The following is a 17909-nucleotide window of genomic DNA, read 5'->3' on the forward strand; positions in this document are numbered from 1 at the left end:
TTGCAGCCACGCTAACCGCTCCATTTTCATCGCCCCTGCCGTCAATCCCGCCCACCACCATGTCGCAACCCATCACCAGTTCGCCCACCGCTCAAACCTCCCTCTAACTCCGGGGTTGCTGGTGAATCCCAAAACCCAGAACCATAACCTTGGAGTCCCCGGCGTTCACACTGTCGTGTGTTCACACTGTCAACAGAACATGTTACGATTTTCAGGGTCTGATCATTAGGAAGTGTGCTCTTATATTTGTTGTTCAAGTTGACTGACATGACAATGGTTATCGACAGCTCCGAACATTAGATAATGAAATATTGTGAGTTGGTACTTAGCTTAATTTGGCCCTTGCAGATAATAGATATATTAACCTTGTAAATGCTTACCATGTCAGCTAACAAGTTTTCCAACTACACAGTGCTGATGTAAGGATTCACAATTTATTCCTCCGTCGAGTAACATGCATAACACCACCAAGTGCAGGCATGCGTACAGCACCATGGAGTAGTTTACATGATTTCTGCAATTGTCTTGTTTCTGTAGTTTCTGGAGTGTGGCATGTGCCTTTATGTTTGAACAAGCATGTGCCTTACTCGAACTACAGATGAGACGGACACTCCACCGAATCTTAGCTGCAGCTCAATAATTGGCAAGCTCGTATGCTTTGCCACTGGAGATAAGTTCGCTTCCGGCTGGATACCCCCCGCGCGATCAACGTCATCCTCGTCTGCATCTAGCATTGATTTTTTCGAGAGGCGGGGGACACTGAACCATAGCAGGAAATGAAATATCACTCCACGGTCCACGCTACCTCACGAGTCACGAGTCAGGCAAATGTTGACATCAAATTCAGACTTTAGCGCCGCGCGCTGTCTATTTTGGAATTTTACGGTTCAATTGTCGAGGAATTCGCGGCAGGAGGACGAGCAGGGTACGCATCCGCAGGCAACAAGATCAGATTTTGTAGTGTTCACGGCGGTAAGCGGTGTGATTGTCGATAGGGCGCGTGAGAAGAGGATCATGAATATAGGTAGGACTTAGGAATGACGATCGCTGTATATCTAGTTGCACGTCCTTTTCAGGACTTCAGATTTGCAGCATACAAATCTTGGTTGCTATGTCTCTGTAGCATGCCATTCTTGAACTTCAAGATGGGTGAAGCTGGTGAAATTCAGCTGCACATCGCAGGTCCATTTCTTGAGACTGCAATTATTTGAGCAAAGCGTAAGATCGAACGGCTGAATTGATGAACCGGACCCATCGGGCATGCAGGTTTTCGAGGCCAAGAAGCTGAAGACGATCGTGGACAGATAGCTGAGAAGGGTGGTACCGGTCCTGCGAACGCTGCGCCGCCGCCGCCGATATGGAAACGGCTGAAATGGTGGGCCGTAGTCCTTGCCAACATCGTGTTCCTCCTGGCCGGGCAGAGCGTGGCCACCCTCCTCGGCAGGATCTATTACGACCAGGGCGGCAAGAGCTTGTGGATGCAGACGGTGGTGCAGTCCTGCGGCGCGCCCATCGCCATCCCGCTGCTCCTCTACTTCCGGCCAAAGTCCTCCTCCTCCGCGGCCCGTCCGCTGCTCGTCGAGGTCGCCGCCATCTACGCCGGCCTGGGCGTCCTCCTCGCAGGGGACAACCTGATGTACTCGTACGGCCTCCTGTACCTGCCGTTGTCGACCTACTCGATCATCGGGGCGACCCAGGTCTGTTTCAACGCCGTCTTCTCTTACTTCCTGAACAAGGAGAAGTTTAGGGCACTCGTGCTGAACTCCGTCGTCCTGCTCACCTTCTCGGCCGCGCTCATCGGCGTGGGCCACGGCTCGGAGGAGACCAGCAGCAACGTCCCGGAGGGGAAGTTCTCGGCGGGGTTCGCGCTGACGCTGTCGGCGTCGGCCCTCTTCTCCCTGATCCTGTCCCTGATGCAGCTGACATTCGAGGAGGTGCTCAGGAGCGACACGTTCTACACAGTGCTGGAGATGCAGTTCTGGAGCAACACCATCGCCGCGTGCGTGTCGGTGGCCGGTCTGTTCATCTCCGGCGAGTGGAGCACCCTGGCCGGGGAGATGGAAGGGTACCAGAAGGGCAAGGTGGCGTACGCGATGACGCTGGCGTGGACGGCCATCACGTGGCAGCTTTGCACGATGGGCATGATGGGGCTCGTCGCGGCCGTGTCGTCGCTGTTCACCAACGTGATCAGCACGGTGGGGACGCCGCTGTCGCCGGTCATCGCGGTGATCTTCCTCGGCGACCGCGTGGGCGGGGTGAAGCTGCTGGCCATGCTCATAGGTGTCTGGGGGCTCTTGTCCTACGTTTATCAGCACTACCTCGATGACCGTGCTAAGGTCAAGAAGATAGACGAGAAATCTGACGAACACCACCAAGCTGCAAAACTCTCTGCAGAATGATTCGATTTTCTCAACATTTTAAGCTTAGAGAATAAATTTTGTTCACTCCGGATCGATGGATCTTCAATACTAACTACTGTATAGAAACTTCTTGTCAGTGCCCATGCGTAAAGGTTGAAAGTTCAGTTCAGATTTTCTTTTTCTTTTTCGACAGAAGTTCAGTTCACTGGTTTAAATCTGCTTCAAGTAGATTGCATCCTCCATTTGTAGAATGGCACGCGCTTCCTGAATAATTTTCAAAGCAAAAGGTCGCGTCATGGCCCATGAACTTGCGCTTGTCGTATTAAGTAGTGATTGATGCAATCATACGGAGCCGTAGAAAATTGTTAACGAAACCGATGTGTCTAATCAACCTACTGTGTCAGCAAACACTCTGTGGTTGCCATTACTCATCGAGAAAATCTACGATTTTACCATCGAATAACTACTGATTCTATAATCCGTCATCCAATAAATTTTATTTACTTCTATACCATCGAATAAATGTTTCAGTTCCTTATATGCCATCGGCTTCCGATACTACCCTCTGCTGCACTGTTCATGAACAGTATGAACAGTACCCGTGAATAAAAAAAGTCACAAAAAATATGTCGATTTTTGTGCACGCTTTATAATTCATAATCAACCTGTTTTAACTGTATTCACCTAAAAATATTGTATAGAATTCAAACTAAAATTCTTCAAAATGTACTACTTTTGTAATTTCTTGCAATTTTTAAGTCTCATAAAAATTTACAAAAAATCTGAGAAAATTTACTAATATTCCTCTAATGTGATGTAATAATTTCTAAAATTATCTCCCGCGGTGAAAAAATTAGTTCTTTGTAATGCACAGTATTACAAAAGTAGCTCATTTTGAGAAATTTTAGTTTGAATTTTACACAGTATTTTTAGGTGAATACAGTTAAAATGGGTTGATTATGAATTATAGAGCGTGCAAAAAAATCGACATATTTTTTTGACCTTTTTTATTCTCGGGTACTGTTCATGAACAGTATAGCGGAGGGCAGTATCGGAAGTGGATGGCATATAATGAACTGAAACATTTATTCGATGGTATAGAAGTAAACAGAATTTATTCGATAGCGGATTGTAGAATCAGTAGTTATTCAATGACGAATCGTAAATTTTCTCTTAGTCAAAACATCCACAGCAGCAGTCGCAGATACCCGGAATATAGACGACGTAGTAATTTAACAACGGAGCGTGTCAACAAGCACCGCTCTTCAGACACTGACATGCAAAATCTATAGCAAGAGACGCTAACTTTTGGATCTTGCCTGAATTCTACGAAAGATTACAAGAGCTGTAAAACTGATAGGGATTTAGTCGTCAAGCTCCCCCTTTTACATGTGACTACTACTTCCTCAAACTAATGTGATGTTAAAACTGACAAGAATATATAATTATTATTATATATTTTATAAATATTATATATCTATAAAAGTTTCTTGATTCAGAGCCAATCGTAACCACCATAGAGTAGGATATAAAGATAAAACACAAGTAAAACATATCGTACCAAATAGGAAAGCTATCCCCTAATTAATTCATGATATTTAAGAGTCTAGCAATTTGGATAGATTACTCCTGAAGGAGTCTGGTTATATCAGCTTTAGTTCTCCCGACTATATAAGATGAGGAGAGAGGTACAACCAATAGAAGAGGTTGGTGAGGGGCCAATCTAACCTCAAACAATGAGAAGCCTTACAACAAAGAACTCGCGCCTTCAGATTTTAAAAGTCGCGAACCTCCAAGCAATTCTAATCGGATAAAAGACTAACACACATTGAAGATCCACAATAAAAGCAACCATCAAACTAGATCTTTAGCAGTAGAAACATAGAAATACATCTAGTTCTTATGATTAGATCCACACACAATCTCCTTTGTATTTTGTAATCCCAAGAATAATCAAGATAAGACAGTATGTATCGCTATTATCCATCTTGAATGTTTGAACTTGTATAAATATAAATCCCAATTTGCAATACTCTTCGACGATTATATATGTATTCCTATTTTTTACATTCTAATAATAGACAGTCATGTACAAATCTAATGACAGTTGATGAATCTATATTGCAAAATCACTGGACGACACACAGATATGGTAAGAGACTCAAAAGGAAATGGCTAGCTTGTCAAACTACTTCTCTTCATATTTGATCGATACTGGTATCAAAATGGCTCGATGAATCTACTATTGGATGAGGATTTAATAATTAAGGATTGACTATCAATACGGTATATTATGAAGATAGATTATCATCTGTACACGTGTCTGCCATTCGATATGGTAGATTTTATAACCGTCGTAAGGTAAATAAATCATGTACCAATATTCTAGATAATTCATCGTATTCTACACGAAAACCATTCCTAGGTTAAGAAGAGTCCTCCAAATATTCTTAAGTAATACAATCCGAGAATGATACACTTAGGGACTATGAGCACGTTACGCTGTCTTGACCTAACTATATAAGGAGGGGAGATGTTACATCCAAGGGAGGAGAGAAAGAGAAGCGAGATTGGAAGCCAGAAGTCAGACAAGCAATATGAAGCAAATCTAGTAGGATGGAAGCATAAACAAATCATTGAGATCCACAACAGGTTTAAGTCACGATTAGATTTATTCGATAATAGCTTCAAGATTAGATATAGATACACCCCATTGTAATTATCTTCTCCTAACATTAATCAAGACAAAACAGAATATAGTACTATTATCCTAAGAAAGGTATAAAATTGTATATAATCTCTTGACGTCTTCAATACGCATAGTTTTTTTTAGAGAACGCGCTTGGGCACGTTTTTTCATTAAGAGGAAGAGAGAAACGTACAAGCGATCGCACCACCGCACCAAAGCGAATTAGAGAAGTTAATCATGTCATTAGGGGTTTATATGGTAAAAACAAACACGACCTACAGATTAGAACGTAGAGATAGCGGGCACAGAAAGATTGGCGGTAACTCTAGAAGCACTAAGGTGGCTGAAGGACGTCCAACATCCTCCTGTTGTCAGCCATCATCCAGCACTGAGCTTCCTCCAAAATCACCCTGCTCAAATCAACCACCAAAACTACAGATCGATTGAACACTCAGTGATTCCTCTCCTTCCAAAGACACCAACATACCAGAATAAAAAGGGAGTCAAAACCGCGTCTCAAGTCCTTTGAAAGCCGCTTGCGCATTGGAAGCCATCAGTCTACCAATCCCATGTCTCCCTGTGGGATCAGATGATGTAGACTCGCAGGCCTCAGAAGATGGAACCAGACCTCATAGCTATAGACACAACCCAAGAGCAAGTGTTGTATGGTTTCAGCGGGCTGACAACACAAAGAGCAAGGACCTCCAGTCCTGAGGTTGTGATGCTGAAGGCGGTCATTCGTCCAACATCGGCCATAAAGAGCCAACCAAACAAAGAACTTGCATTTTGCCGGTACTTTTGTTTTCCAAAGCTGATTTGCCCTGGGAAGCTCTGTCTATCCATGTAAGAAGGCCTTGTATGCTGACGATGAGGAGTATTGTTGGTTTGCAGACCATTTCCAAATGAACTTGTCCGAGGCATCCGTCAAAATGACCGTCTCCACCACATCCCACACACGTAGAAACTCGACCAGGATAGGAAACGTTAGGGAGCCCGTTATGTCATGAACCCAACGCCAGTTGCACAAAGTCTCTGTTGCAGAGCGCAAGCGCGAGGTGCGCATGGCCACCGCCTGGAACAAATGAGGCGCCAGACACTAGATTGAATCACCGGCGAGCCACTTGTCTGTCCAGAAAAGTGCATTGGAGCCATTTCCGATCTCCACCGAGGAGGAGGCATCGAACATAGCACTGATGATGTGCTCACCCTTCGTTGGCAGGGAGCCCTAGGTACACGAGTCGTCCACCCGGTGTAGCCACTCCCAGTGGAGATGGAGCGCGAAACCAAGGTACAAGAGATCGAGGATCCCCAGCCCACCAAGTGCTAGTGGATGGCAAACTCATAGCCAAGATACAAGACAGTGACCTCCAGACACTGTGTCGGTGCCGCGCCAGAGGAAAGCCCAACGAATCTTGTCGATAGCCTGCAACGCCCAAGGCAGCAAGCATGAAGCAATGGACATGTAGATAGGGATGGTCATGAGAGTACTTTTGGTGAGGAGGACGCGACTGGCAGAAGTGAGCAAGGCTGCCTTCCAAGTCGGCAGCCTATCCGCCACGGCATCGACGAGGGGTTGGACATCACATTTGCGAAGCCTCCACAACGATAAAAGGCACTCCAAGATACTTAACCGGGAAATCAAAGACCATACATGTGAAAAAGCGTTGCACAGTCGCCAAGTCCACCTCACTGCACCGTATTGGTGATACTTGACATTTGCTCAGATTCGAGTAGAGGCCCGAGGCAGCAGCAAACGCGTCCAAGATGCTTCTAATCAGAACCAAATCATGCTCACATGGCAAGATGAAGACCACCAAATCATCTGCATATAGTGAAGCCATGTTCCTGATCTCAGACGTGACCAAGTCTCTGAACAGCGATCGTCTATCCACACTCGAGATCAAGGCATTGAGGGCCTCCATCACGAGCACGAACAAAAGGGGTGAAAATGGATCACCCTGGCGAAGGCCATGGGCATGGCAGATTCGATGCCCTGGTTGACCGTTGAGGAGGACCCTCGCACTCACAATGAATAGCAAGATAGCAATCCAGTTGATCCACCACCGTGAGAAGCCAAAGTGACGAAGCATGTCGAATAGGAAAATCCAAGACATGGAGTCAAAAGCTCTCGTAATGTCTATCCGCAATAGCAGACTTGGCCACCTTTTCCGGTGCAGTAGTAGCGTGCCCAAATTGACGGCTCTGCAATTATCATGAATGTGATGACCATTGATGAATGTGGATTGGTTAGGCTACACGAGGAGAGACAGCTTTGGTGCAAGACGTAGGGCTAGCGTCTTGGTGACCAATTTGCAGAAGTTGTGCATTAGGCTGATCGGGCGGTAGTCCCTGATCTCTTGAGCCTCTCTTCTTACGCAAGAGCAACATGAGAGAGTCATTGACAAGATTAAAGCTCCTTCCATCAGGCGCACAAGGCATTGAAAGCCCGAATAACATACGGCTTAATTACTTCCCAAGAAGTTTTGTAGAACATGCATGTAAATCCATCAGGACTCGACGCTTTCTCAGCCAGAATCTCTTGGATAGTCTTCCAATTTCTGCCTCCGAGAAGCAAACGACGAGACCGAAGAGGTCTTGAGAACGAATGTTCAGGGAACCGAAGTCGAGCACCAGCGACTTGGGTTCATGGGAGCCGAGGACCTCATCGAAGTATCTGAGTACAGCTTCTGCCTTCTCCCCCCACCCCCCATTCACAACCGACACCCCCTGCACATGCAAGGTCTCAATGTAGTTCTTGCGGTGGCGGTGGCAGGCCTGCAGGTGAAAGAACCTCGTGTTGGCATCACCCTCTACCAGGAATAGTATACGGGATCTTTGACGCGCAATGATGCGTGCCAAGGAAGCAAGGCCTAGACATTTACACGTGAGCTCCTTCCATAGCTGCTATTCATCCGATGATAGCAGACGCCTGTCCAAAGCACAGTAAAGACGATAGACCACCTCTTTGTCAATCGCCAACTAGAAACAAACATTGCCAACAAATTTCTGACTCCACCTTTTTAGGGCCTTAGCAGTGTTGCGTAACTTGTAGTCAAGAGAGCGAAAAGCATTGGCGTTCTCCAGTGGGCAGTGCCAGGCATCACGGATTGTATCCAAGTACCCCAAGAATCGGGGCCAAAGGGACTCGAATCAAAAATGATTCTTGAATGTGGAGCTCATATTAGTATGTAGTAAGATGGGTGCGTGATCAGAACAATCCATGGAGAGGTTGTGCAACCGGTGATCGGGAAAGTCATCTTCCCAGTCGATAGTGACGAAAACATGGTCAATACACACGAGAGTTGGGTGCTCATGGTTGTTGCTCCAAGTATACAGCCGACCCTGAAGGTGTAACTGTTTGAGCTCCAAATCATCAAGGAAGCGCCGGAAGTGACCCATCGAGCGCTGATGTAAAGCGTTGTTGTTTTTGTCTTCCGCTCTATATATCATGTTGAAGTCTCCACAAAGCAACCAAGGGCCAATGCAGCCAAGCCTCAGATCACGGACCTCCTGTAGAAACACAACTCTATCAAGCTCCTTGTGAGGGTCGCAAACAGAAGTGAGCCACCAAGATGCCCCCCTTGGCAGAGACACCTTGATAGTAAGCGAGTAGTCTTTGAGAGTGATATTCGTCACCGTCCAGATATCTGTGCACCACGCAATGAGAATCCCACCCCGAGTACTTGCAGCCAGCAAGAAACAATAATCGAAAGCAGTGCCTAGCAATGATGGCATTGTCAATTACATGCAGCTTGGTCTCTTGTAAGCACAACAACGAGACATGCTCTTGATCAACGATTTCACTAACCGTATCGTGATGTGCCTGGGCATTGAGGCCATGGATGTTCCATACAAAAATATTTTCAGAAGCCATGGAACCTATAGCGACCGACTCTCCTAGCAACCACGGCCCTCAGGCTGCACCCGCTGGAACCAAAAGTTATCTACATATTCGACTTTACCCATCCTCAACACTGTGAAAAACTAATATTATTTTCCCTCATCAACAACGTGATGCAAGTGGTACGAACCATGTCGATTTCAGGTACACTTGACCAATAATTGAGTGTTTATCTATCTCCACATGGCTGAAGATACGCATAGTTGATATCTATGTATCCCTACTTTAAAAAATTATTTACATATTGGACTTTACCCATCCTCAACATTGTGCAAAACTAATATTCTTTGTCGTCGTCAACAACGTGATGCAAGTGGTACGTGGCATGTCAATTTCAGGTACACTTGACTAATAATTGAGTGTTTATCTATCTCCATATGGCTGAAGATTGATGTGTACTTTCTTATCTAATTCACTCCTTGATTTAGGGTCTTGTTTGTGCTCAAAAATAGAATTGCTTTGCCCTAAAAAAAAATGTTCCAATCATGTATTTTACCTCCATTTGAATATGCATTTATTTGCATGACATTTGAATATGCATGTGATGCGGCGAGATGTTGTAAACACCCCAATTTTCCATCTATTTCATGTATTTACCATTGATCTACAACCAGAATATCTGATTAAGATGTATTGGGGGCATGTATGAGTTCTGAAGTCAATACTAAATTAATTAATACAACATTAACACATGATTTGCACTGACTATTCCGAAATAGCAGACTTTGAGCCCACCAAGTGTCTTATCTGCATACCCGAATAGGAAACGGGGCAGCAATATCAAGCATTAGGGTCATATGAACCCGGTGACTTCTTACTAATCCTGCTTGGATTCTAGTTGTGAAGAGCAATGGGAACTTGGTGAATAGGTAACATCATCCCTAGTGTTGTAGTAAGATCAACCCTAATGATATTACCTCCTAGAATAGCCTTGCTGGCAACGCACCTCAATCATAGATATCAGAAGAAGTTATGCCTGATGTATACACAAGGGCATCTTTAATGGTTATTTATAGCTATTATCTCTTAACTGAGAGAGCACACTTCTTAAAATTTATGCTGGTTTTATAGTTCACAATTCCTCATATGTCACAGAGAAGAGATGTGCTAAGGTGACTTGTAAGTACTAGCTATTCATCTCTTCTTTTTAAAAGCTATTACTTGCTCCCCTCTCTCCTTGTGAGGTATGAAGAATCGTGCTGGTCACAATATTGAGAAGTGTGCTCTCTCAGCTAAGAGATATTACCTATGTTCTCAAAATATGTCGTTTTAGCTTTCAACACGTAGAACAAGATGACATCAATTCTTTCACTTTTGACATATCTACTCCTCTTGATTGCTCTCACTTCCAACACTTCTAGTTAATTAGCATCCAATCCACTACACTCATTCACTCTCAACTACAACTTCTAATTAATTAGCACTCAATCCACCACACTCGTTAACTCTCAACTCCAACTTTTAATGGCTTTTAATAGGGGCTCTTTGGGGAATTGTCACCTCGTAAACCTACAACGACATGTATTTAAGAATAGAACCAACTTCCTAAAACATCTATTTCAGAATAGAGGTAGTAGCAGCTATCTCTAACCATTGGAGATACCCTCGGTTGGATTGAAAAGCGGGGTCATGAGTAGTAGTCTAGAACTATGTGCTCTGCAGGGGGTGGGGCCCTTGATCGTGGAAAAAAACATCCAATCGTACTGGTAATAGATGTCTCTTTATTATTTTAAAACTAATAAGGTGCTTGTGCAAATAGCATGCCTAGATTCGTTAGTGTCTTCTTTTAGCAACATAATACCTTTGATTAGAAATATAAAAGTATTTCGATCTTTCTTGGAAGATTAATACCATTCATTTTCAAAAAATTATAAAATCAGGAAAAGAGCTAAGACTTTATGCTTAAAATATGCTGAAACATAACAGAAGATGAAGCAATACAATTGTGCCATTACAAATTAATTTTTTACCATTTTCTACAGTTTTAAATCAGATTTTTTTTATTAACTGAGAATCCACGCTAAAGAGGAATTCAGGGTTTCATTGGTATTCTTTTTTAATAGATATCCAAATTCGATTTGATTGGGTTGTTGGTAAGATCAACATGAGTTATGCACTTATGCTACACAAACAAACTATCTGAACTTTTGTCAAATTTACTCTTTCCATTTTCTTTGACCACCCTCGACCACCCTCGACATGTTTAATCGTGCTACCTCAATCTTAGTTCGCAATATCCATGTTTGCATTATGATACCTCAATCTCTAGTTCGCAATATCCATGTTTGCATTATGACACCAATTTGGGACTTCAAATCAATAATGTTCTTCTAGGAAAATTTTCCATGACACCTTTGTATTATGAGCTCCAAGCAAAAATATGACGGTGCTTATCTGATCGACTGATGTCTAGGGCATTTCCGATTTTCCATCCCCAACCAGATTGATGAGACTGAAAGGCATGATGCAACAACGCATGTCATTAGATAGCCCAACCGAACATTACGACCCGTTTGGAGCGCTCAGAACAAACTGGACTTCTATGAAATTCGTGTAAAATTCATGCATTCCATACGGATTGTGAACTGAACAATTTTACATAAAACTCTGGTAAAATTCATGGGTTCCTCATACGGGTTGACATATTCTTCTCGCTGTGAGGAGTTGCCGCTGAGTTGTTGTTCTCCCGATTTCTTTTCACGACACCAAACACTTGACACAGTTGGTTCATAGGCAGTGTTGTAGCAACATTGACCACGTCGTGGATGATGGTTTGATGATTTACGCCATCCGACATCGGTTATCCGGCATGCAAGAGGATAGACGTAGGCTTGGTTTTTGGATGGGTTGGCCTTGAGACGGTCCGGTGATGCAAACCAAATACATTGGTAGGAAGCATCGCTCAACTTCATAGCCGTGTTCACCAGCGATGTATTTGGTTGTGTGAATCTCTCTCAGTCTCGTTCAGTGGATATGTTTAATTTTAGGTAGAAGCAAGTTTGATTGTTTGTATCTATTATTTCAGTCTAGCTCAGTGGATGTAAATATACGGCATCATTATTCGAGCTTCACCCCGCAGCTTGACCTAGCGGATAAAGGCTCTGCATCCGCTCATATAGGCAGACTCACTTATCAGTGTCACAAAAGTATCTTCATACGAGTAACCAATCACAATCTCAATTTTTACATCAGCTCAAGCAATCTCAGATTCAGTCAACCAACATAGAAAACCGGCTTAACTTGTCCAGACAGATACAACCAATCAAATACTCTTGTTTTAAAAAAAATATAACTTTGCTCAGCCTACTCACTCATAGCCTGTTTATACGATATAGCTTTATAAAACCTCATTCGAGAAAACAAACACACCCAGGCTCATGTTCACGTTGTTTTGGTAAGATAGCTCCTTGCTACTCTTCCTCGGCCCGACGGTGCCCAAGATCGAGTTCATGTTATATTCAGAATCCTACGAGGATCTGAACTATTCCATATTAAATTCATGTGTTCCATATGGTTCGTCTACTTGTCCTTTTCATCACGAGAAGCTGTCTCTAAATTCGTGGGATGTATTTCTAGTCGGGAAGGCCACCGAGTTTAATTCATGATGCTTTTCTTGTGTGGGGAGACCTCACATTTGTGATAAAAATTGAACACCCACGCCCACACAGTTCACGAAGGGCAGACACTTTGTTCTCCCCTTCACGATTGCCAACATGATTTTGCTCAGTATGCCATTGGTTGCTTCTACTCTCGTTAGATCTCATGTGCCAAGGTCCATTGTGACTTTTTGCAGCACGTCGTGCCATCGTACGGTCATAGCCGGTAGCTTCACTGCAAGGCCAGTTGCGCTACCGGCTCGTCAAGCGTTGGCTCCTGCGCCCGTAGACATGTGTCGTCGGGTCCATTACTAGCTCTCATGTGATGGCTCCTCGAGCTACCTTCTGCCTCGGTATCGAGGGCCTTCTGCCTCGCTATCGAGGGCGCGATCACTCCTGCATTGCCCCTCCGATCCGCACCAAAATCGATCACCGCACTGGAACTGAGGCACAAAATCGAGCATCTCGCCATCCCTCCGCATCAGCCGCCCTCCCTGCTAGGGCAGTCCAACTGTGTCACCGCACTGCCCCTCCGCCACACCCTTATCGCGTCCTCCTCCCCACGCGCGCGAGGTTGTACGCACGGTCGCCATCGCGCCGTCCGGGAACCTCTCCGATGGGTCCCTACGACCCGGGGATTCCGTTTTTTGCTTCGGTTTCCAGCTATCCAATCACCGTGGCCGGAGCCCCCTTCCACCGTGCTGCCGCCGCTAGGAGTGGTGCTGTCGCTTCTCAGCAACCAGAGCCAATCGTCCCTAGCCATATCTCTAGAAAACCGTGTCACAGGAAAATAAATTCTATAGAATTCGGTTCTTCACGTGTGAGCCGCTCTCAGCTGTTGGATCAAGAGCGTATGGGGTGTGGATCAAGGTCTCGCGAGATCTTTTTATACCGGGTGAATTTGTTTCCACAGTCAAGGGGCACGCACAGGAGCCTTTGATCGTTGTGTAGGGCCTGCCAGCTAGATTGTTGCTTTCCATCGTGGCCATCACGTGGTTAGAAAGAGATAAAACAACAATCTTTTGTTTCCAAAAAGCCAAAATAGAGTCTGATCTATCCAAACTTAAGACAGTAGTATCGGAAAAGGAGAGTTACTTATGTTCGTAACGAATTCTATTCAAACTCATATGACTTGATTCCATAAATGATCTCCACCGTTATAATTTTGTCCAGCGGTGTGGATCTTTTTCTTTTTTTACAATTAACATGGCAATTTTGTGATTTTTAAAACGAACATAGCGGCTTCTTTTTTTCCTTCAAATATTAAGAATTTAATATAATAGATGCTGGGATCAATATATATGATACCTAGGTGCCTGGAGCCCGTTGTTCATTAGCAGGAAGTGTCAAAGACAACTGAAGGATAGCTGAGGCAGAAGCAGCAGCTCTCATCCTGGTGTTGAGTCGTTTCAGTCAGCAGCATGGCACATGCTCAAGAATCTCAGCTCCAAATCAGAGGTAATTCAAAAGAGCCTTCTCCTTTTCGCTTGCTTTCGATTTGCTTCATCATGTGTGGATGGTCAACATGGTTCTTGATTTTTCACAGACTGTTTGTTTCCATTGCCTGTCTTCTCCCTGATCTTGAAAAGCTAGTCAGCTGGCCGAGAACATGGGATGGTTCTATGTTCATGTTCTGGAGCCTGCTCCTCTTGAATTATTGCTACGTTTAAACGGTCCAGCTTAGATTGTTCTTGTGTTGGCTGCCTTGCCGTCCTGAGCCAGCAAGATGTAGGAAACAACGCGCTAGCATTGACATCATCTTCCATTAAGATCTCAATCTTTTTTATTCTAATTTGGCCAGCTAAACGTGTTTGTTTTGTATAAACATTTGCTTAATAGGGGCTGCTTTCCAACTGAAGAAAAAGCAATCATTGAAGAAATAAATTTTATGTAAATTAAATATATAAGCTACGCTAGACCATCTTCTATCACCGTTGAATTCGGTAGTTGAGGTGTAAGCAATGTTTCACCCAAGCTCATTGCTGCCATAGTGGCTGTCTCATCGAATGAAACAAAAAAAAAAAAAGACCTCAGACCAACCCTAAGCGCTTTTCTTTAGATTCAGATTCCTGTCGTGAAGAAATTTTTTTCCTTCAACATTCTAACGGTTTTCCTTCATAGTTCCTGTCACAAAAGAATTCTTAAGGTCATTTACTTTAGAGCGGTATTCTCTCTTCTTTCACTTCGCGATTTTTCTTGAAGAGAAGCTGTTGGAGATGAGAGAAAATAAAGAAAATGATAATGAAAAAAAAAATCGAGAAGAGAACGAAATAAAGAGAATAAGGTGTGATTGTCTTAAAGCTCATTTTACTTCACTGCAATTCTGCCTAACTGCTTTTGTTTGTGTTAGAGGAAAAGAGTGAACTTTATTGTGCTAAACTACGGCGATTTTTCGAAAAAGGTATTCCGGATCAGGAATCCGGGGATGATGACAGCCGTGATGGACCGAAGGCCGCCACGCGCCGGTCGATGAGAGGCAGCGTCCGATGGTGGATGACGGTGGTGGCGGACATGCTGATGGTGCTCTGCGGGCAGACCGTGGCCACCCTCCTCGGCCGCCTGTACTACAACTCCGGCGGCAACAGCAAGTGGATGGCCACGCTCACGCAGTCCGGCGGCGCGCCGCTTCTGGTCATCCCGCTCCTCCTGACGCCGCCGCCGTCGGCGGAGGAAAACCAGCCGGCCCCATCCAAGATGGTGGCCATCTACATGGGCATTGGGGTCATGGTCGGCTTCGACAACCTCATGTACTCGTACGCCCTGCAGTATCTGCCAGTGTCCACCTTCTCGCTCGTGGCCGCGACGCAGCTGGCCTTCAACGCCGTCACCTCGCGCCTCATCAACGCGCAGCGGTTCACGGCGCTGATCGCAAACTCCGTCGTCGTGCTCACCTTCTCCGCCGCGCTGCTCGGCGTGGGGTCCTCCTCCGACGAGACCTCCAGCAACGTGCCGCGCGGCAAGTACCCAGTCGGCTTCGTCCTCACGCTGGCCGCCTCGGCCGTCTTCGCGCTCATCTTGTCCCTCTTCGAGGTCTCCTTTGAGAAGGTGATCAAGGCGCGGACGCTGCGGTGGGTGCTGAAGATGCAGCTATACACGAGCCTGGTGGCGTCGGCGGTGTCCGTGGCGGGGCTGTTCGCGTCGTGGGATTGGCGGACGATCCCGGGCGAGATGGCGTCGTTCAAGAACGGGAGGGCGAGGTACGTGCTGACGTTGGTGGGCACGGCGGTGTCGTGGCAGGCGGCGGCGGTGGGGGCGGTGCGGCTGATCGCGAGGGTGTCGTCGCTGTTCGCGAACGTGACGGGCACGCTGGCGCTGCCGCTGGTGCCGGTGTTCGCGGTCGCGCTGTTCGGGGACAGGATGACGGGCATCAAGGCCGTGGCCATTCTCATGGCCGTGTGGGGGTTCCTCTCGTACGTGTACCAGCACTACGTCGACGGCCGGCGCGGAAAGGCCGTGTGCCGCGCCTGCGCCGCGCGCACTGGAAGCGACGCGGTTTTGCCCGCTTGAGACTTGGTCGTGCCGAGCCTGCTAGCTACCCCATAGTACTCGTTTTTTTGTTAATGCAGTCGCATATAAATGCCTTGGCCCTTGGCCAGTTGGTCTTGCTCTGTCTTTCTATGGAGGATAAGTAACGTGTTTAGAGATCAAAAGGGGGGTCATTTTACGAGTTATGCATTCGCAATACCGCAATACAGGAGCATATGAGAAGATAACCGCATAATTTGTTGCTGGAAGATGCAGCTTGTTCGATGCTAGTTTTATCCCAAATACAAATGGCTGGCTTGCTTGTTTGCACAGGCGTGCTCGGCCTTGCACGTTAGATTTTGGATCCTGCATCCGTTTTTAGTTTTTAGCGGGCCGGCATTTTGAACGTATTGGGTCCCACCGTAGTTTCTAACGGGCTCAACTAGTTTCTGGTCTTATTTGCGCTAGGCTCATTTTATCGAACAAGTATGCTGGCCTGCTTCCTAGCCCACTGCCCCATCACTCCTTTGGACTTGTCCGAGAATTAGCACTTGGCCGGGCCCCTTTCCCAACTCCCCTTTTCTTGTCACTCCATCCTGGTAAGTAGCGAATATTTTTTATTTTTACATCTTTAAATCAAAACATTGCAAATTTATGTGTCTGTTTTAAAAAATTACAAATCTAGACTCTACCCGTCGCTCTTTCAACGAGCGATATATTTAAAAATAAAAAATATTGCATTCTAATGCTCTCAAAATTTAAAATAATATCTAAAATTTCATTAAAAAAATTATATGGTACAGAGAATACTACCATCTAGCTAAAAAAAAATCAACTCTTCCAACAGGCGATAGCTGGTACGTCGCCATTCCAACGGGTACAGAAGTTTAGATTTTCAATTTTTCAAAACATGCACATATATTTACAATATTTTATTTAAAAAATAAAAAGGGCCAATAGCAGCTAGCTTCTCCGAATCCATGGAACCAACTTTCTTTAAAAAAAAAAAGAAACAACAATCCGTGGAACCAACTTAAGGCAACCAAATTGAGATGTATAAAGATGATCAAACAAGTCACGATCATGAGATGCGAAAAAAGCCACATGCAAGCGGTCAAATCCCGGAAAAGGGATGGTGCAACACCTCCTTCCTACTCCTCACCTACAATGGCTTGAAGGTTGAAGCCTTGGACAGGAACGACAGCTGAGGCAGACACGCGAAGCAACTGCTTCGTGCCGTGTTCACCCTCGTCTCGACTTCAGATGGTGGTGGTGGTAGTACGACGCATTACGTATACGCTGTGCTTCATCGAACCATCGTATGGACACAGGCTTGCAATGCTGACGGGTTCGAAATACCTAACGAGTTGAACACTAACTACATGCTGTGCTGGCGGATACATTCATCAATATCGAAAATGTCCTGATCAAGGTCGGAAATTCTTCAGATGATTTCCCGTTATAATGGGATGACGGAGGACACGAACTGCAACTTTAGTCTTCATAAATTGCGTTGGTAGCGGCTGAAATTGCGTTCATAATAGTGGTAGCGGAGTACAAATACTATAAATACGAAGTGTAGCATTTGTCAACAGTGAATTGAAACTTAGGGGCCGTTATATCGCTTCTCAGGCCGCTACATCACTTGTAAGATCGCTTTAACGGACGTTGTTTAGTCACGGTAACGATTCATTATCGGTGTATTATTTCTTTGAAATTTTAGCTTTTGCTATCTTAGACCAACCCACAGGCTCCCTTCAGTGACCCAGATTTCCGTCATGAAGAGATTTTTATCCCCGTTACAAAAGGATTTTCAATATCATTTACTTTATGACAGGATTATCTCTTCTTTTTCTTCACGATTTCCCTCGAAGTGAAGCTGTTAGAGATGAGAGAAA

General features: G+C 45.1%; 2 protein-coding genes across 3 annotated transcripts; both read left to right on the plus strand.

Annotated features, from left to right (window-relative positions):
- The first annotated feature begins 898 nt into the window (after positions 1–898).
- On the plus strand, positions 899–2529 carry LOC133924858 (probable purine permease 11). Its single transcript, XM_062370587.1, has 2 exons — positions 899–1182; positions 1267–2529. The coding sequence occupies exons 1-2, from the start codon at positions 1038–1040 to the stop codon at positions 2397–2399; spliced, it is 1278 nt and encodes a 425-aa protein (XP_062226571.1). The 5' UTR covers positions 899–1037; the 3' UTR covers positions 2400–2529.
- An 11314-nt stretch (positions 2530–13843) lies between these two features.
- On the plus strand, positions 13844–16154 carry LOC133924859 (probable purine permease 11). 2 transcript variants are annotated; one of them, XM_062370588.1, is made up of 2 exons: positions 13844–14004; positions 14899–16154. In XM_062370588.1, the coding sequence occupies exons 1-2, from the start codon at positions 13975–13977 to the stop codon at positions 16051–16053; spliced, it is 1185 nt and encodes a 394-aa protein (XP_062226572.1). In that variant the 5' UTR covers positions 13844–13974; the 3' UTR covers positions 16054–16154. The 2 variants fall into 2 exon arrangements, with proteins under 2 accessions (XP_062226572.1, XP_062226573.1); XM_062370589.1 differs by having other exon boundaries at positions 14948–16154.
- The last annotated feature ends 1755 nt before the right edge of the window (positions 16155–17909 follow it).

Source organism: Phragmites australis, chromosome 7, assembly GCF_958298935.1.
Source record: "Phragmites australis chromosome 7, lpPhrAust1.1, whole genome shotgun sequence".
NCBI lineage: Eukaryota > Viridiplantae > Streptophyta > Magnoliopsida > Poales > Poaceae > Phragmites > Phragmites australis.